The sequence below is a fragment of the Oryza glaberrima genome, chromosome 7, assembly GCF_000147395.1.
Source record: "Oryza glaberrima chromosome 7, OglaRS2, whole genome shotgun sequence".
In the NCBI taxonomy this organism is placed as follows: domain Eukaryota; kingdom Viridiplantae; phylum Streptophyta; class Magnoliopsida; order Poales; family Poaceae; genus Oryza; species Oryza glaberrima.
The window spans coordinates 2,755,854-2,773,852 of NC_068332.1; the positions used below are offsets into that span (position 1 = coordinate 2,755,854).

At 39.6% G+C, this 17,999-nt stretch overlaps 2 protein-coding genes across 2 annotated transcripts; both read left to right on the plus strand.

Moving 5' to 3' along the window:
* The first annotated feature begins 236 nt into the window (after positions 1-236).
* Positions 237-15,219, plus strand: LOC127778521 (187-kDa microtubule-associated protein AIR9). The gene is made up of 38 exons (XM_052305141.1): positions 237-373; positions 1,107-1,892; positions 1,991-2,056; positions 2,249-2,314; positions 2,440-2,511; positions 2,591-2,656; positions 2,750-2,812; positions 2,901-2,966; positions 3,359-3,458; positions 4,818-4,919; positions 5,187-5,410; positions 5,615-5,729; positions 6,068-6,188; positions 6,328-6,503; positions 6,841-6,973; positions 8,105-8,205; positions 8,287-8,334; positions 8,467-8,651; positions 8,760-8,877; positions 8,987-9,114; positions 9,396-9,564; positions 9,945-10,063; positions 10,186-10,354; positions 10,494-10,578; positions 10,663-10,736; positions 10,865-10,984; positions 11,477-11,660; positions 11,752-11,873; positions 11,957-12,164; positions 12,294-12,367; positions 12,456-12,594; positions 12,684-12,865; positions 13,261-13,416; positions 13,562-13,693; positions 13,917-13,975; positions 14,322-14,354; positions 14,479-14,610; positions 14,717-15,219. Exons 2-38 carry the CDS (start codon positions 1,203-1,205, stop codon positions 14,891-14,893), a joined length of 4,974 nt encoding a protein of 1,657 aa, XP_052161101.1. The 5' UTR covers positions 237-373; positions 1,107-1,202; the 3' UTR covers positions 14,894-15,219.
* A 781-nt stretch (positions 15,220-16,000) lies between these two features.
* On the plus strand, positions 16,001-16,883 carry LOC127778637 (photosystem I reaction center subunit psaK, chloroplastic). The gene is made up of 3 exons (XM_052305257.1): positions 16,001-16,165; positions 16,283-16,363; positions 16,495-16,883. Exons 1-3 carry the CDS (start codon positions 16,088-16,090, stop codon positions 16,735-16,737), a joined length of 402 nt encoding a protein of 133 aa, XP_052161217.1. The 5' UTR covers positions 16,001-16,087; the 3' UTR covers positions 16,738-16,883.
* The last annotated feature ends 1,116 nt before the right edge of the window (positions 16,884-17,999 follow it).

Here is a 17,999-nt window from a genome sequence, read left to right on the forward strand (position 1 = left end):
GCTGCCTCTGCGCACCGACCCCCGGCCCTTCCCGTCACATTTCCACAAAAACCAGGGGCTTAAACGAAAAAAACCCCTGATATTTCGTTTTCTTGGAGTTTGGACCAAAACCGAAACTGCAAAAGCGCGGGCGGGAGCGAAACTTTGGCGAATTTACACCTAAGCCCCTAGGAATTCCGGTAATTTACCAAGTGCCCCCCCGCCTCTCGGATACTTGTGCGCGTTTCGGTTTCTCCCCCCTTTCTTCTCTGCCTCTTCTGCTGCTGCTGCTTCTGCTCCAGTGTCTGGTTGGCTTCCACTCCTCGCGCGCGCTCGTAGCCCGCATTGGTGGAGGCGGCGGAGGGGCTCGGATCCGGCTGCCGCGGCGGGGGAGGTGAGGGAGATGGGAGGCGAGCCGGCCCCCCCGTGGCTGCGCGATGTGTTGATTTCATTTTTTTTTGGGCATTTTTGTTCTGGATTTTGTTTTGAACTCCATTTCGGATCGATTCGAGTTTGGAGAGGGTGTATGTGTGTGTATTTGTGCGCGTGTGGGTGGGATTTCTCCGGTGCTCGTAGTGTGGCGGTGGCGGTGGGTTCTCGCGGAATGCGGTGGGGTTTATGTGCTGGATGGTGCTAGGGTTTTACGAGCATTTTTGGGGGATTTTTCGGGTGTGGTTTTGATCCTCTGTGATGAATTCTGATCCGCGGTGAGTTTATCTGTGGGTTTGACCGACGACTTTGCTGGAATTTTGGTTTTGAATTCCGACCCAAAACGATGGGTTCCTGCTCTGTTTCTACATTTGACAAAAAAAATTATGATGAAATAAATTTTTTGTGCTTATTTTGTCAAGTTTTAATGCTTCGCTTTTTTGTACGGGCCATATCCACCGGCTTCGTGCTTCCGCAATTCCGTCTGATTTGGTACCGCCTCGCGTTGTACTTCCCTATCTAGGCGTTGACGAATTCTGCGAGCAATTCAAAAATTCTGTACAAGCGTTGTTGGTTGCTCAGTTTTCGTATGAGGCTGCAAATTCTGAGAATTTTTCCTTTGCATCAAACTTTTGGTGATTTCCCAAATATTTGTAAGTGCTACATTGATAATTTGGTTTGTTTATCTGGCTATCCAGGTCAGGCATGTGTGCAATCGTCAAGAGGTTCCTGGTTTGACTAGAAAGCAAAGACTGGCGGTGTACGGCTTGAGGTTTTGATTGTGGTTGTCAGGAATGGAAGCACCACCGGAGACCTCAAAGCCGGCGGAGGCTAAACCGTCAAAGACCCGGCTGTCTGCGCCCACCGGCAGGTTTGCATTGGGGACAGCTTCTTCAATCAAGAAGCGGACTGATGTTGCTCCCTCAGCCGAGTTGGGGATGTCAAGGTCATCGTTGACGAAGTCTACCTCGTCTATGAATGCTGCTCCAGTTCAGAGAAGAAGCAGCACAGGAAGTGCGGGGAAGCAACAGGATAATGGGAGCTCAGTTGTTGCTAAGAAAGCTAGTCCTTCTCTGTCAGATGGGGTGAAGAAGAGTAAACCAGTGACAGCCTCCATGGTCAGCTCAAAATCATCACTGGAAAAGAAGTCATCTGTGCAGTCTGAGAGGGCCAAGGTGGATGCGATGAAGAAGCCTGCTGTTAAGTCATCACCAATTTCTACTCTGAAGAAAGTCCCATCACTGACAGAGAACTCCAGCAGTAGCGCTAGCAGCAGCTTCAGGAGAGCAGCCTCAAATGCTACTCTCAACTCACCACGGTCACCTTCAGTGACAAGCAGCGTCACGAAAAAAGTGGGTTCTCGGACATCGTCGATGGACAAGGGTTCTTCCATGCCTATTCGGAAGAAGAGCTCGACTGCTGATAGCCGTGATTCACGGTTTATGATGCTGCCCCAGGTGGATTTGAAGGCTAGTGATGAAGTGGTTAGTGTTGAAAAAGTTCTTCATTTATGTGGATGATCTTGATGCTTTCATCATGTGGTGGTTTTTCTTCCATTCAATATAGTTTCATGCTTCTGCAGAGACTTGATTCAAGAGGTCATAGGGTACGAACTCTGAAGCAGTTGAGATTAACACCTGTACTTGAAGTAAGTGCAGTCAGGTTCTCCTTTTATCTATGCAGTTCTGCAATAACTCAAGCCACATGACACTGTTAATTTTTTTGCAAGTTGCAACACCTAAGATTTTGGGAAAGATATATACATCCAGCATAGCCCATGATTAAGAAATATTGGGAATGACATGTCTGCTGAAGTGCTTACCATAGTTTCTGTCTGTAGTTTGTTTATCTCAGGGACAATCGTCTATCAAGTTTGGAGGGTATTGAGATTCTCAAAGGGGTTAAGGTATCACCTCTCTCCTTTTTATTGGGATGTATTCCATTTTGGCACTTCCTGTTCTTGTGGCCTAGCTCTGTTGATTATGTGTTTATTTTGTTTTTTCTGCCTTTTGTCCTCCTTCATATTTGCAGGTTCTTGACTTGAGTTTTAATGATTTTAAGCTCCCTGGGTTTGAGCCCCTTGAGAATTGCAAACTTCTCCAGGTTTGTGCTTTCCTCATAGTATTGACTATGCTCATGGAGGTTTTTTTATGAACTATCTTTTGTATTCTGACCTGTGTAGCAACTTTATCTCGCTGGAAATCAAATAACATCCCTTGCTACCCTTCCCGAGCTTCCTAACTTGGAGGTATGCTAATGTTACCAAACTAGTCTTAGCAGTTGATCTTTACTTATGTCAACAAGGCTAAATCTATTTTTCTTATCTCTCTTGCTGCACCAGTTTCTCTCTGTTGCTCAAAATAGGTTGAAATCACTCTGTATGGCTAGTCAGCCTCGACTTCAAGTGAGTATGCTGGTTGTATCTGCCTTGAGCATAATCAAAATATCAGTTAGCCCTTAACTTGCTTTGCATTTTTTTTTTGTGTGTGTAGGTACTAGCAGCCAGCAGAAACAAAATATCAGTTTTGAAGGGATTTCCGCATTTGCCTTCTCTGGAGGTCTGCTTTTATTCATTATGTTTCTTATGTTGTTGAACGATGCTATTTCTAAAAGCATTTGAATCTCATGGATGGTGCTTAACAAACAATAGATTATTTTTCTAGATAATGAACAAACAATAGATGATGTGCAGTGCAAATAATAAGTATTTTGGTAATTGGAAGTTTGAAACTGGTAATAATCAATTGCGTTGTTCAATGTCTGATGTTACAGCATAGACCTTATATGCATGAAACGGGCAATTCATACCATCCATGATCAGTTATTACCAGTCCACTGTGGCATATAGATATATTTGAATTTGAAGAGATATGTTAAATTAATGAAGGCTATTGACACATGAAGTGTTAACGCAATTTGCTCACTGATGGCAAAACTAAAATGTCTGCAGCATTTACGTGTTGAGGATAATCCACTTCTTGAGATGCCACACTTGGAGGCTGCTTCTATTCTGCTTGTAGGCCCTACCTTGAAAAAGTTCAATGACCGGGGTATGTTTAACATGCTTTTCATTGCATTGCTGATCACTATTTGATTTGCTGAAATGGTAGTATAGAATAATATCCATCACAATGGCTTATCTTAAGCTTATTGCTGTTGAAATATCGTCGAATCTGATTACTTTCAGACTATTAATGGGATGGAAATGAAAATAACGCCGGTACTTGATATAGACAAGCCGCATTCTGGTCTTTCTTTCGGCTTACCAATTAAGGTTCTGATAGGACTGGAATGACTTTCCAAATGCTCAGAAATGAGTGAGTTCACTTTAAATACTTCACCTGCACATATAGTAAGAATTGAGAACAGGGCCGGCCCAAGGTTTTGGTGGCCTAGGGCGAAACTAAAAAAGGGCCCTTAATGTTATATGTAAATAAGAATTAATACATACATGTATATGTAAAATGCTACCAATAAATATTTAAAGTGCATTCAAAAGCAATATTTAGATGTAGAACTTTATGAAAATTATCTTAAATATTTCTTTGGACTTTTCTAGATACAAAGTAATTGATGATGGTATCAATATCAATCTCATCTAGCAATTCTTAATGCATAAAGTTGTCAAATTCAACCGTTTAATTTATTGATGACATGATATCAAAGAGCTAAAAATTGAAAATATTAGCATATTATGGTCGAACTCATAGATTACAAAAAGTAAAAGCATGGATTAGTTCTAACAAATCTTTCTTCTGCAAACGTGTAAATAGATTGCATGTTAATGTATTAGACATTAGTTCAGCAGGAACCCACAACAGAGAAGAGGCAAGAAGCCGGCCAGGATAGCAGCAGATAACAGAAAATTCAAACAGATATGGATCATATACCAATTTAATTTGTTGATTACGAGTGAGGAGTAACGATAGGCGGATGGATTGTGGCGGATCGATACTCATACTCGTGGAGGCAGCACACGGTGTCTCAGTGGACATGACTCGCGTAGTGGTTGATTGATCGTGGAATCGGGAACATTGGTTGCTAGCTACGTCCACGGCGGCAGCTCTAATCCTAACTGCCTAATCCCATCTGTAATCACTAGAGGGTAGGTGGGGGCTCCAACATTTTGGGGGCTCAGTGCGGCCTTGGGGGCTCAGTGCGGCCGCTCCACCCTCAGGGCCGGGCCTGATTGAGAATATGAACCAGGAGCGCATATTCTGGAGCTTTACAGTATCTACACCATCATAATGCCTAGATTTTATTTTGGATAAATTAATCTATCATGTGAGTTGATACTGTTGATTAATAGGTCTGGTCAGATAAATATACTGAATTGTTTGATGCAACCAGAATGTAGTATCTTATTACTTTATGGTTTTGGATATTTCTTAAGTCGGAACCTGTTGCAGATCTGAACCCCGGTGAGGCTGAAGTTGCGAAGCAATATCCTGCTCATACAGCTATTTGCATTCGTGATGGTTGGGAATTTTGCTCTCCTGAACTTGCTGCTGGTATGGTTTTAATGGAGAGAAAAAAACTGCTATTTTGTGTTGACTTCTTTTATTGTTGTTGACGCATTTCGTACTGATTACATGTTCGTAAATGAATCTGCTGATGTATTACTTCAACAGTATTAGATTCTTTTAGTTCTCTTCTCATATACAAACATAAAGTGATCGCATGAACTAAAGTGAAGTTGAATGATTTGTTTGTTACCTGGTTCTCGAGTATCCATTTGAGTTCTAAGTGCACACTTATGGTCCTACTTGCTTGGACAGATTCAACATTTTCCTTCCTACTTGAGCAATGGAAGAATAAGTTGCCGCAAGATTTGATAGTGAAGAAAGCTCATGTTGACCATCCATTTGAAGAAGATCCCTGTCATTGCCATTTTAGCTTCACAAATCAGTGTGATGAGGGTGAACTAGTCCTCAAATATCAGTGGTTTATAGGTGACAAGACACCAACTGATTTTGTGCCTCTTCCTGAAGAATTAAGTGAGGTAGAACACTCCTTTGACTTACTTGAACACACTTTTAACTGTACTTAAAGAGCTTTTGCCTGGTTAGTTATCTATCTATTTCTTAGAACTACTTGAATTTGTGGTTTGCATCACTTGCAAGTTTTTAAGTCCCTGCTGTTATAATTTGATGAGTTTTGCCACATCCTTTTGCAAGTTATAAACTTTGGTTATTTGTAAATCAAGGTATACTGGCCAAAGCGTGAAGATGTTGGAAGATGTCTGAAAGTTGAATGCACTCCAATATTGAATGATGCTGAATTCCCGCCCATCTTTGCTGTTTCCTTACCTGTTTCTCCAGGTATTGAACAACTGATTGTATATAAAGTATAAATAGTACTTTGTAAGCCGGATTTATCTTTGTCTAGTTAGTTGTTTGATGTATGCCTACATTGCAAGCAGTAGGTAGGGATAAAAGATATATTCTAAAATTATGGTGCCTTTTCAGTGAAACTTTATTTGCCTTCCCATATGTTTTCTAGCCCTACTTTTATGCTGGGGACTGGGGAGGTGATAGATACAGCGCAACATTTATTTTTTATAGTATATATGGATATTTCACCCATTTACCTAAATTAAATTATGCACTAGAATGATATAGCCAAATCCTTTAGTCCTTGATCAGTTTTTGTTTACCAGGTACTGGTTGTCCAAAGGTCATCAATCTGACGGTCCATGGTGATTTGGTGGAAGGAAATGTACTCAGGGGTGTTCCTGAGATTGCCTGGTGTGGTGGGATGCCAGGAAAAGGTGTTGCAAGGTTTGTTTATCCTAATAACTTCCATCATGTTTCATTTTGCAGATGAATATTCATTCTATCAGATGAATTAATTTCTTTTATGCTAATTTTTGTATCTAGTGAATACCATTGATTTTGTTAAACCTTCTTTTGAGGCTAGTTGGTTAAGGAGAAGATGGAACGGCAATGCGGTTGTAATAGATGGAGCTGACAGGATGGAATATCAGCTAACCCTAGATGATATCGATTCAAGTTTGGTATTTATGTACACCCCTGTTACAGAAGATGGTGTTAAGGGAGAGCCCCAATGTACAATGACAGATTTTGTAAAGGCTGGTAAAGTACTTCATCCCATCAAATTATCTTAGCTTCTGTTCAGATATATTTGTGAAAGGGTCGCCAATGCCCATTAGTTTTGGTCTTAAATTACTTTTATTCATATACTGGGATTGCACCACCCTGTAGATAGAATATAGACCATCTGGTCTATTGTTTTTTGTAATGGCCTTTCAATTAAAAAAAGTAACCAATGATGGTTCATCCCCAAGCTGTTTAAATAAAAGAACATTGTCCATTTGAAATAAATTCCAGAAAACTGTTCATAAGTTGTTTCTTTTTTTCTTTTGAAATATTCAAAATTCTCAATAATTGTTTGCCTATGGCATCATTTCAGCCACACCATCAGTCAGCAGTGTACATGTTGTGGGAGACATTGTTGAAGATAACACAATCAAAGGGAATGGAAAGTATTTTGGTGGCAAAGAGGGATTAAGCAAATTCCTCTGGTTTAGAGAGAAGGAAAATGGGTATGACCGAATGAGCCATACTGCCATTAGTTTGTCATCTTTGAGTATTGATAAAACACCTTTATGGTATGTTTAAACATTTCATTACTAGCTGGGCAAGTGAGCATTGCAGTTATTAGAAGTTTGAAACCATTCTCGGTCTGATATACAAGTAATGTGAATTCTGAACACGTGATTAATCTATTCTCTATCATACACTACTATGCAAACAGTAGATCTTAAATTCTTAATGGGTTGTAAGAAAAACAATTTGGTCAAACGTTAATCTTGGGTACAGATTGCCCTTCAAGTTTGATCCTCCATACATTTATTGTCCTCCTTAAAGCAATTATATTTTGATAGTTCCATGCATTACCTGTCCATTCTAGGTGAAGTACTTAGTTCAGTAGAACTTGCCAAGCTTAGCTGTTCTGAGTCTGTTACTCAATAAGTTTTATCTGGTTTGTTATGCGATAGCACTATGATAAGTTCGTAATAGGTCTTACAGTGCACTTCCATAACCAAATATTAAAATATTAGATAGTCCTATAGGATATCGGAGCTATCACTTATGTTGTCTCCAGAAAAGGCTTATTTACATCCACTTGCCATGTTTGAATAACTCCTGATTTATTTATAGAATTGTAGTCCAAGTGGATGGCTAGATTCCTCAAGCACTGTAGTTTGATCAAACTTCGATGGCCATACCGACTTAACAACTTGCACCAGGATTAGGGATGCAAGCGGGTTTTTTCAGACCGCTTATCTCACTTCTAGTTCATTTTTCCTTCTAAATTTTGTACTACCATGTGGGAAATGAACTAGCAAGTGGGTTTTTATGTGGGTAGCGGGACTACCCACTTGCATCCCTAACCAGGATAGCTCCTGGCAGCAATATAAATTCCTGCCATTTTAAGAAGGATCATTTTGGGCTTTGGTAACTGAACTTAACTCCAGGCCTGCTAAAACTCAATTATAAACTGAATATCCTGAACTAGAGCTACTAGACAATTGGATGAACTATTGCTGTAGTCTACAACAAACGGTCAATAGTTTTATAGTGTGGTAATTTGGACAATACTTTTTTTTTGTGCAGCAAGTTTCTTCTATACACTGTGGTAATTATGGACAAAATAATTTCATTTTATGCAGTGAATTTCTTCTAGTGCTATCAAATAGCACGGAGTACACGCTAACAAAGGAGGATGTGGGTCGGCCCCTCAAATTTGTATATGTTCCCATCAACCTTGAAGGTTTGTCGAACCATCCATTGCTTGCTTGCTTGCATCAGTATTCTATTCTATTGTATCAACATCAGTCGGTGTCTTCTCCAGGTCAGGAGGGTGAAGCTGCTTATGCTATGACAGATGCAGTTAAGAAAGGTTAGTGGAGTTTGTGCCCATTGTGTTTCAATAGTCTCGATATTTTTCCCATTTGGGATAAAGTTGCCTGTATATTTTTTTTTGGAGTATGCTAATAGAAATGTTACCACTTTGCTTTAACTTTTTTATCAGCACCTCCAAAAGTCTTGGATTTGAAGATAATTGGGGAAGCAAGAGAAGGAAGCAAGGTGTCTGCTACTGCTACTGTCAAAGGTGGCACTGAAGGGTTCAGCAGGGTTCAATGGTTCATAGGATCTTCATCCAAATTTTTAAATGAGAATGAACTCGGAGTCCTCACTACATCTAAAGTTTCTAAGGTATGATAAGTTTTGCTCTCTATTACTGATAAATCTACCTACTTTTTATTTGGTGTATTTGTGTCATGATAATATGGCTGAACAATTCTCCTTTTGATTTTGCAATAGACATTCCGCATTCCTCTCAGTGCTGTTGGATATTATATTGTTGCAAAGTTTACCCCCATGGCACCTGATGGTGAAACTGGTGAACCAGCCTATGCTGTGTCTGCTGATGTTGTGGAAAGTAAGTCTATTTTGGTTAACCATAAAGCTTTTGAGCTAAAGAAGTTCTTGCTTTGCATTCATCTGTCCAGTCTTTTACCAACTTCAATTACTTGTGTCCTCTTTTTCAGTGCTACTACCCAGCCTGAATTTTTTGACAGTCACTGGTGAATTCTCAGAGGGCCAAATGTTGACAGCATCATATGGTTACATTGGGGGACATGAAGGCGATAGTTTATATAGTTGGCATCTTCATGAGGTACAAGCCATATTTGTCTTGTTTCTAAATTAAATCCTGGATACCCAGTAAATAGCAATATAACACTCACTGTACATATTATGCTTTTGCATAAGTGGAGATTTATAATAATTAGTGAATTGCCGAATTCATTTTTCTTTTCTCTAGAACGCAAGAGAGCTGTGTTTCTTTGTATTATAGAAAGGAGAAAAAGAATGCCAAATTCTGATCGCTAGTTTTACTCAGTAGCACTTTGTGTTCTTTATGTCACACTGGTTCTTAACTGGCATAAAGTTTTGCAGACTGAGGATGATGAAGGCAGTCTGGTTTCAGAGGCATCAGGTCTGCTACAATACCAAGTTACAAAGGAAGCTGTTGGAAAGTTCCTTTCTTTCAAATGCGTACCTATTAGGAATGATGGTATACTTGGTGAGCCAAGAGTTTTCACAGGAAATGACAGAGTCACACCAGGTGTTTTGTTTTCTCTTTTTGCCTGAACAACCTTGACAGTTATATATTTCTTTCTTCCTTAACTGAAAGATTGTAGATGCTTGTTTACTGGCTGTCTGGGAAAATGAACAGATAAATGAGGATTCTGTCTGAATAATTCATATACTCATGTAATACGAACCATGAGGTTACAAAGATGTATTTTTTTTAAAAAAATAATAATTCAAGTACACCTTTTAACTCTCTTTTGTGGTCTAGCTGCCCATTTTATTGCTGGATTTATTTTCTTTGTTTGTGGTTATGACATGTCCTAGATGCTTGTGGTTATGACATATTCTAGATGCCTGCTGATTGAAATAAAATATATCATATTTAATTTCAATTTCACTAACTGTTAACAGGAAGGCCAACAATACTTTCTCTTGAACTAACTGGTGAGGCCATTGAGGGGACCACAATGGTTGCCAGCAGAAGATATTGGGGAGGAGAAGAAGGGGAGACCATATTCCGTTGGATATTGGTAGGTTCCTCTTATTAAAACACTACTCTTCCCTTTCACGTAACAATGGCACAGTGATTTGTAACTGCCTGGATGTACCAAGTTACCAGCTACATCCTTATAAACTTTTTTTGTGTCCACAGACTAGTTCAGATGGATCACAAAAAGAAATTGAAGGGGCTGCAAGTTCATCATACACCTTGAACTGTAATGATATTGGCTTTTACATATCTGTCTTGTGTGAGCCTGTTAGAAGTGATGGAGTTCATGGTTCTTTGGTGTCAACAGAAGAGTCTGGTCCTATCTTACCTGGTAGATAAACTGATAACTTGACCACTTTGGCAAATAAGTGTTCTTATTTGGTTGTGTGGTTCAGCGTTTGTTCTTAATTCGAAAAACAATAAGTGGACTAAACGGAGGACTAACATTTTCGTAATTTACCTGTTTACAGGACCACCTACATGCTTATCTCTTGAGTTAGCTGGCCCTATGGTTGAAGGTGGCTGTTTGACGTTTCATGCTGAGTATACAGGAGGGTGAGATACATTACCTCCGTTTTAGATTATGTCTAATGCCGCACATTTGATGACATTATTTTTTTTTCTTTCTTATCATTCTAGTTTCAAGGGAGACTGCATCCAAGAATGGTTCAGATTACATTCTGATGGCAGCAAAGAGAAATTGTCTACTGATGGTTAGTTTACATTAAGCATTCTTTCATGGCATGCGTATACTATCTATCTTTCACACACAGCTGCAATGTTTGTTTGTTCTTTTCTCTTTGCATAGCAAACTAATGGTTGATTGTTTGTATCTTAATAGAATGTCTAGATCTTACTCTAGACGATGTTGATTCGCGCATTGAGCTTATATTCACACCTGTACGAGATGATGGATCACAAGGGTCACCTAAGAGTGTTCTATCGGATACAATTCTACCTGGTTAGTTTTCCTCAGAATGTTATATTTTTGTGCTAGGACCTGAATATTTTATGTCAGTATGTATCTTGTCCACCAAAGCAGATAAGATGAATATAGTTTTGGGCATAAAGCATAAGTGTGCTGTTGCGGGTCCTAGTTTTTTGTGCTAGGACCAGAACTAAACATAAGCATGGATGCCTGCTTATGTTTGCTGTTGCGGGTCCTAGTTTTGTTTTGACAAGCCTGTAATGGTCCAGGGGTAGCATTTTGTTTGTGGAATCTTCTGAACTAGGGCCGGCAGATTCTGGAGTGACCCTCATGTTTAGTTTCTAATCTTTTTTCTCTTTGCTTTTGTAAAGACTGCTGTTACTAGCCTATCATTTCTAGTAAAAGAAATGGGAGCCTTCTGGCTCTAGTTCAAAAAAAAAAAAGTTTGGGCATATTTCATCCATAATTTAATAATATTATTATAATCGATGTCATTAATTATTTGTTGGTCCATCATTGGCACAGGGGACCCCAAGGGTGTTGATCTTGTTCTACCAGAGTGTTTTCAAGACAATGAAATTTCTCCAATCAAAACCTACTTTGGTGGTAAGGAAGGCACTGGAAAATATACATGGTACCGAACTAAAGAGAAGCTTGACAACTTGGAGCCTGATCTGGTGGCTTCATGTTCTGAAGTTGGAGTAAATTTGTGCGTTCTCCTACTGATTTCATCAAGCTTGTTACTTTTGAATGGTTTAGGTTAAGAACTAATCCTCTTTGATCTAATGGAATGCTGTCAGGATGTACAAACCTTCGTTAGATGATGTTGGCTTCTACTTGATTCTTCACTGGGTTCCTGCACGATATGATGGAGAGATCGGTGACCCGTTGGTGGCTGTTACCAGTGACCCTGTCATGGCAGGTTGCCCATTGATCTTTTCCTTGCCAGTGTTGTGTGTTTACTACTACTGCCTGCACATCCTCAGTCCTTTACCAACCTTGCAGCATTTCCATCTGTTTCGGATGTTCACTTGAAGCAGAAAAGTTCATTGTTGTATAGCGGAACAGGAGTCTATTATGGTGGATATGAGGGGTCAAGCTTGTATAAGTGGTACAGGGAATCTAGTGATGGAACCAGGCATTGTATAGATGGTGCTGATTTAATTATATATGAAGTGACAGATGCAGATTATAGCTGCCGTCTACTGTTTGGGTAAGGCACTTTAATTTTTCTATTTTGAACTGGTCTTGCTCACATTTAAAATGACTTGGTTACATTGTGTTACTGCATAACCGATCAGGCTTCCATTTGTGGAATATGATATTTTGTAATTCTTGATAGGTACATTCCCGTTCGTTCTGATGGGATCATTGGAGAAGAAAGGCTCTCTGAGCCATCTGATATAATTCTCCCTGGTAATTTTAATATCTGAACCTATTACATACTGTTCTATGTTCACATTTTCCATGCAACTACATGTATTAATTCTCCTTTTCTTTCCAGAACGACTTAAAATCGAGGCACTCTCTTTCAAGGGAAATCAGGTTGAGAGAGAGACACTGACTGTTCTTGAACAAATTCCAAGCACTGCAGTTCAACAACATCTATGGAGTAACTACAAGAAAGAGATAACATATCAATGGTAATGCAAAGAGGTGTATGTCGTGAGTCATGAATTTGTCACATTGTTCAATATGGCATATAACACTTGCTGTGGATCTCTGGATGCAGGTTTGCTTCCAGTGGATCTGAAGTGGATCAGACTTTTGAGCCACTGGCTAACCAGTGTTCTCGCTCATACAAAGTACGTTTCGAAGATATTGGCCGATGCCTGAAATGTGAATGCTCAGTCTCTGATGTATTTGGACGATCCAGCGAATTGATATCCATTGTGACTGCTCCGATATTACCAGGTTGGTTGTCTACCGCTTATGTCTTATTGATTAAATCAGCATGCGTATTGTAACTTTGTGAAACTGATGGATATTTTAGTTGAGCAAAATATTCATTATTTATTTCAAAATGGATAGGCCTGTAGAGGATCAGTCCATAGGCTTGCACTTCTGCATCTTGACTCCCTCTTTGCAGTTGGGGTTTGGATGCATCATGTTGTATTAGTTCAATTGGTGCATAAGTGTGTACTTCTGTCATCTTCATTGAACTTCTTGTGTATATACTACTAAAAGAGGCTTGGCTAGTTGGATTAATCTCTATTGCCAAGTTTGCTTGATGACCGTACTGATATCCATCCTCATGCAAATCATTAAAATTTGCAATACCACTGAAGCGTGATGTTTGATTTTAACAGGAAAACCTAAAATTGAAAAACTGGAGATTGAAGGAAGAGGTTTCCACACTAACCTGTATGCTGTTCGGGGTACCTATTCTGGAGGCAAAGAAGGCAAGAGCAAAATCCAATGGCTCAGGTCTATGGTTGGAAGCCCAGATCTTATCTCTATACCTGGTATGATTATTTGAATTCTACATTTTTTTTAAATGATATAATATTTACCACTTTTAAATCCTAATGGGCACAAGATTATGCCCACTTATTTTTGCTTCAATTCTTGGTACTTATATTCTTATATTGCAATTAACTTCTTGTGCAGGCGAAATTGGAAGAACATATGAAGCCAATGTTGATGATGTAGGTTATAGACTTGTTATCATTTATACACCTGTGAGAGAGGATGGAGTTGAGGGACAACCTATCTCTGCTTCAACGGAGCCAATTGCAGTTGGTATAGTCCATTCACCTATCTTGTCGCCTACTAACATTTATTATTATCATCATCTCAGTTTTTTATCCTTTTGGTGATCCGGCAGCGGTTAGCTAAACAGTTTCTTCTAGCCTCAGTTTACTTTCTGCGATAGTTATATTTATTCACTATTAAGTTTAATCTTCAGAGCATTACTTAAGGTTGTCAGCCTGGTCTATTAACTGCTTGGTTTTTTCTTATGCAGAGCCTGAAATTTACAAGGAGGTGAAGCAGAAGCTTGATGATGGATCTGTCAAGTTTGAGGTAATATTCATTTCAATACTGATGTTAGTTCCTTTTTGGTAGTATTAGACTACTGGACTGTCTCCACTGTCATGGATAGCTGGGCCTCTTATTCGTCAAACTATGGAGAGCATACTTGTTTCCTATTTGCACAGCTAATGTTTCCAAATTTGAGTGCTGAGCAATTCTGCAGCAGAGTGATTATTTCAGTCAATAGTAACTGTCTCAAGCATAATAACATTTCTACTTGGGCTATCTTTATTATCTAAAGAAATGGGCTACCTTCACAGTAATGTTTTTTTATTGTTATCATTGCAACAATTAATACTTTGTTTAGTAACAAGTGCATAAAATTTGCATTGAACAGGTTTTGTGTGACAAGGACAGAACACCAAAAAAGGTATTTCCTCCTACATGTAATATATTTTTTAAATCACAATTCACCAGGATAATAAGCGTTGCAATTTACAAGTTACATTCTTTTCTTTTCTTTTCTTTTTTTGGAAAAACAAACAATTTAACAGGCACAAGTGATGGGACATTTGGAGCGAAGAATTTTAGAAGTGAATAGGAAGAGGATCAAAGTTGTAAAGCCTGGATCCAAGGCATCCTTCCCAACTACAGAAGTGCGAGGAACATATGTTCCACCCTTCCATGTAAATTCTTGCATGAACTTGGAAAATAAAATGTTCATTTTAGAATGTATAATCCCTGTCCTACGCAAATTTATAACTAAAGCTAACTGTTCATTGAATCTTTCAGGTTGAGCTATATCGCAACGATCAGCACCGCTTCAAGATTGTTGTTGATGGTGAGAGCGAAGTTGACTTGATGGTGCAAACTCGGCACATGCGAGACGTCATCATTCTGGTGATTAGAGGTCTTGCTCAAAAGTTCAACAGCACATCTCTCAACTCACTCCTCAAGATAGAAGCATGAAGATCGAGTTGCCAACCTGATATAACTTACAGTATGAAACCGATTAGAAAAGGTTGTTCAGTATCGATTCAAGTTGTTTAGTTTGGAGGATGTGTAATATTTATAGGATTTGGAGCGTGGCAGCTTTTGTGTATGGGTGTGGTTGAGTGTGTTAAAGTTTTTCTTTTTCTCAAATCAGGAGCGGGTTGCTCTTCTGACCCTGGTTTTCCATACTCATGAAATGTACATAGGAAAGGGAGGGTTGGTGATATGGTGTTGCATTAATATACAAGTTGTGTATGCAATTCTCATATTAGGCTATATGATTGATTGGGAAGATTCTGTTTTTTTTGGCTCGTCATCATTGGTTTCATATACAAAATTCGAAATGGAAATATGTACGAGTGATGGTTATTGAAGTGTCCATTCTATTTTAATTCTTTGCGCTTTGTGAGGTAATCTCATCGTGGTGTAGGCTTACAGCAGTAAGATGCGTCGCCACGTTGTTTCACATTGCAAAATCCATTTCTGCAATTGCAAGCAATGGGCTTCAAGTTCTTGATTATTTCAGTTCATGACTCGGCATAGCACCAGCAAAGGAGCAACTGGTAAAGTGACACATCCACTTCAGTGTCGATGCAAGCAACTTATTCCAGCCTACAGGAACAGTAAATCCAGGTTCATTTACTCATTTTTCTGTGGTTGAAAAATACCAAGATTTCCATTTTTCTTACTGCTCCACATAATTCCTATTTCCCATTCTCTTGCACTTATTCCAGCCTACAGGGACAGTAAATCCAGGTTCATTTACTCATTTTTCTGCGGTTGAAAAAATACCAAGATTTCCATTTTTTTTTACTGCTCCACATAATTCCTCTTTCCCATTCTCTTGCTCACTATATATGCCTGTCAATTTTTTTGACAGAACATGCATCAAGTCACCACCAACAACATTTGCAGCTGCATCCAAGAACATTGCATGCAGAGGTGAGCATCTTATCCACACTGGCAGGCTCTAACCAGGAGATGCCACATCAGCAGCAAGGATCTGTAACCTATCCATGAGTGGCCACTGCAGTCCACAAGCTCCCCTTGTGGCTCCCATTCCACATCTCCTCCAAGAATTAAAGCCCAATGCATCTCCATGGTGGCACTTGACAGTATTTTTTTCCTCGAAACTCAGCTGCAAGGAGAAGGAGAAGGTAGGCTCCAGCCATGGCTTCCCAGCTCTCCGCCGCCACCTCCGTGCCGCAGTTCCATGGCCTCCGGACCTACTCCTCTCCTAGGTCCATGGTCAGTTCCTTCTATGATCCAATGCTATCAAATTATTTTCCTTTGTAACGAAAAGTATAACTAGAGATGCATACAATTACACATTCCTAATTATCCCTGGTTCTTGATTAATCACAGGTGACGCTGCCATCGTTGAGGATGAGCAAGAAGAGGTCCCAGGGCATCCGGTGCGACTACATCGGCTCAGCCACCAACGTTGTAAGAACACACACTCCATCTTCTTGTGGCATTTCTAATTTGTCGGTGTGATTAATTAGCTGAATTCTACGACGTGATTAGGCTTGATGTGAATGTAATGTGATGGGCAATTTATTTGGGGGGCGATGCAGATCATGGTGACGACGACGACGCTGATGCTGTTCGCGGGGAGGTTCGGGCTGGCGCCGTCGGCGAACAGGAAGTCGACGGCGGGGCTGAAGCTGGAGGCGCGCGACTCCGGCCTGCAGACCGGCGACCCCGCCGGGTTCACGCTCGCCGACACGCTGGCCTGCGGCGCCGTCGGCCACATCATGGGCGTCGGCGTCGTCCTCGGCCTCAAGAACATCGGCGTCCTGGACCAGATCATCGGCTAATCAAATTAATTAAGCTACTCACACGAATCAATACTCCTATGTGTAATCGATGCATGAGCATGAGTGTCTGTGTGATGGACGATGTAATGATCATGTAAATTGTGCGTGGAATCAGTGCTTATCTAGCTTAATTTTGTTTCTCTCAACCAATGGAATGTTTCTTGATGCAGAGCTTTGTTGTTGGATCTTCGAGGAAGAAAATGTTTTTGATTGCTTGGTTTTAAAGTTCTAAAAACGAAACCTTTTCCTCTTAATGTTTATTTTGTACATCCCTATGCAATTTTTTGTCACCTGAAAGTTGTACATTTTTGCAACTGCAAAATTACATGAGCTTTTCACATAGGCTTCAAGAGGCAAGAGCTAATTGGTTTCTTTCTGCTGAGCAAATCCTGATTACTTTGGATACTGAAAGATTAATCAGCAAAGATGAAAGGAAAGATGAGGACAACATGCATGATTCCACGAAATAAATCAACAAGATACTGAAATAAAAAAAATTTGGGAGGAGTCAGAATTGGAACGACATTCAGCAGTGTCCCGAGACACTGCATGCACGGATCCTCATGACTGGACGTCAGTTTAGTATCGATTCAAGTGGTTAGTTTGGAAATCACCAAAGAAGAAATGAAAGAGGAGAACAACATGCAAAATTCCACGAAATATTACAAGGTAATAAACAAGAGCTGCAAAAAGAGATGAAGTACAATTTTTGGGAGGAGTCAGAATTGGAATGATATTCAGCAGTGACACAGTGTATCTATCTTCATCCTCCTCCCTCAAATTAACCAATGTTATTTCATACAAAAAACTATCTGACAGAACAAAAATCACATCATCGAGAAAAAAGAATTGCATAACAACCACTGACACCAAGAAAAAGAGCAGACCAAGGAGTAGAGAAAGAAAGTCTAAGGGTAGTGCGGAACTTTTTCTAATATAAAAGTAATGGTAAAATTAAGCTCCAAAAATTTGAACAAGTCTTATCGTAAACATCAAATATATATCTACGATTGAAGCGAGGTGTGATAAATATTGTCAAACACTTTATTTTATATTATTTCGATCGGGAGGGTTACTGGAATTTGCGTCATCTTTATGCAGGTTAGAAATTCCGATTTAGGTTGTGAGATCCATGTTTGAAAACATGGCGGATCGAACGAGGGAGAAAATTGAATGTACTTGTTCTAAGTACACATGGCATTTCTTTTTAATTTCCATGCATATATATATATATATATATATATATATATATATATATATAT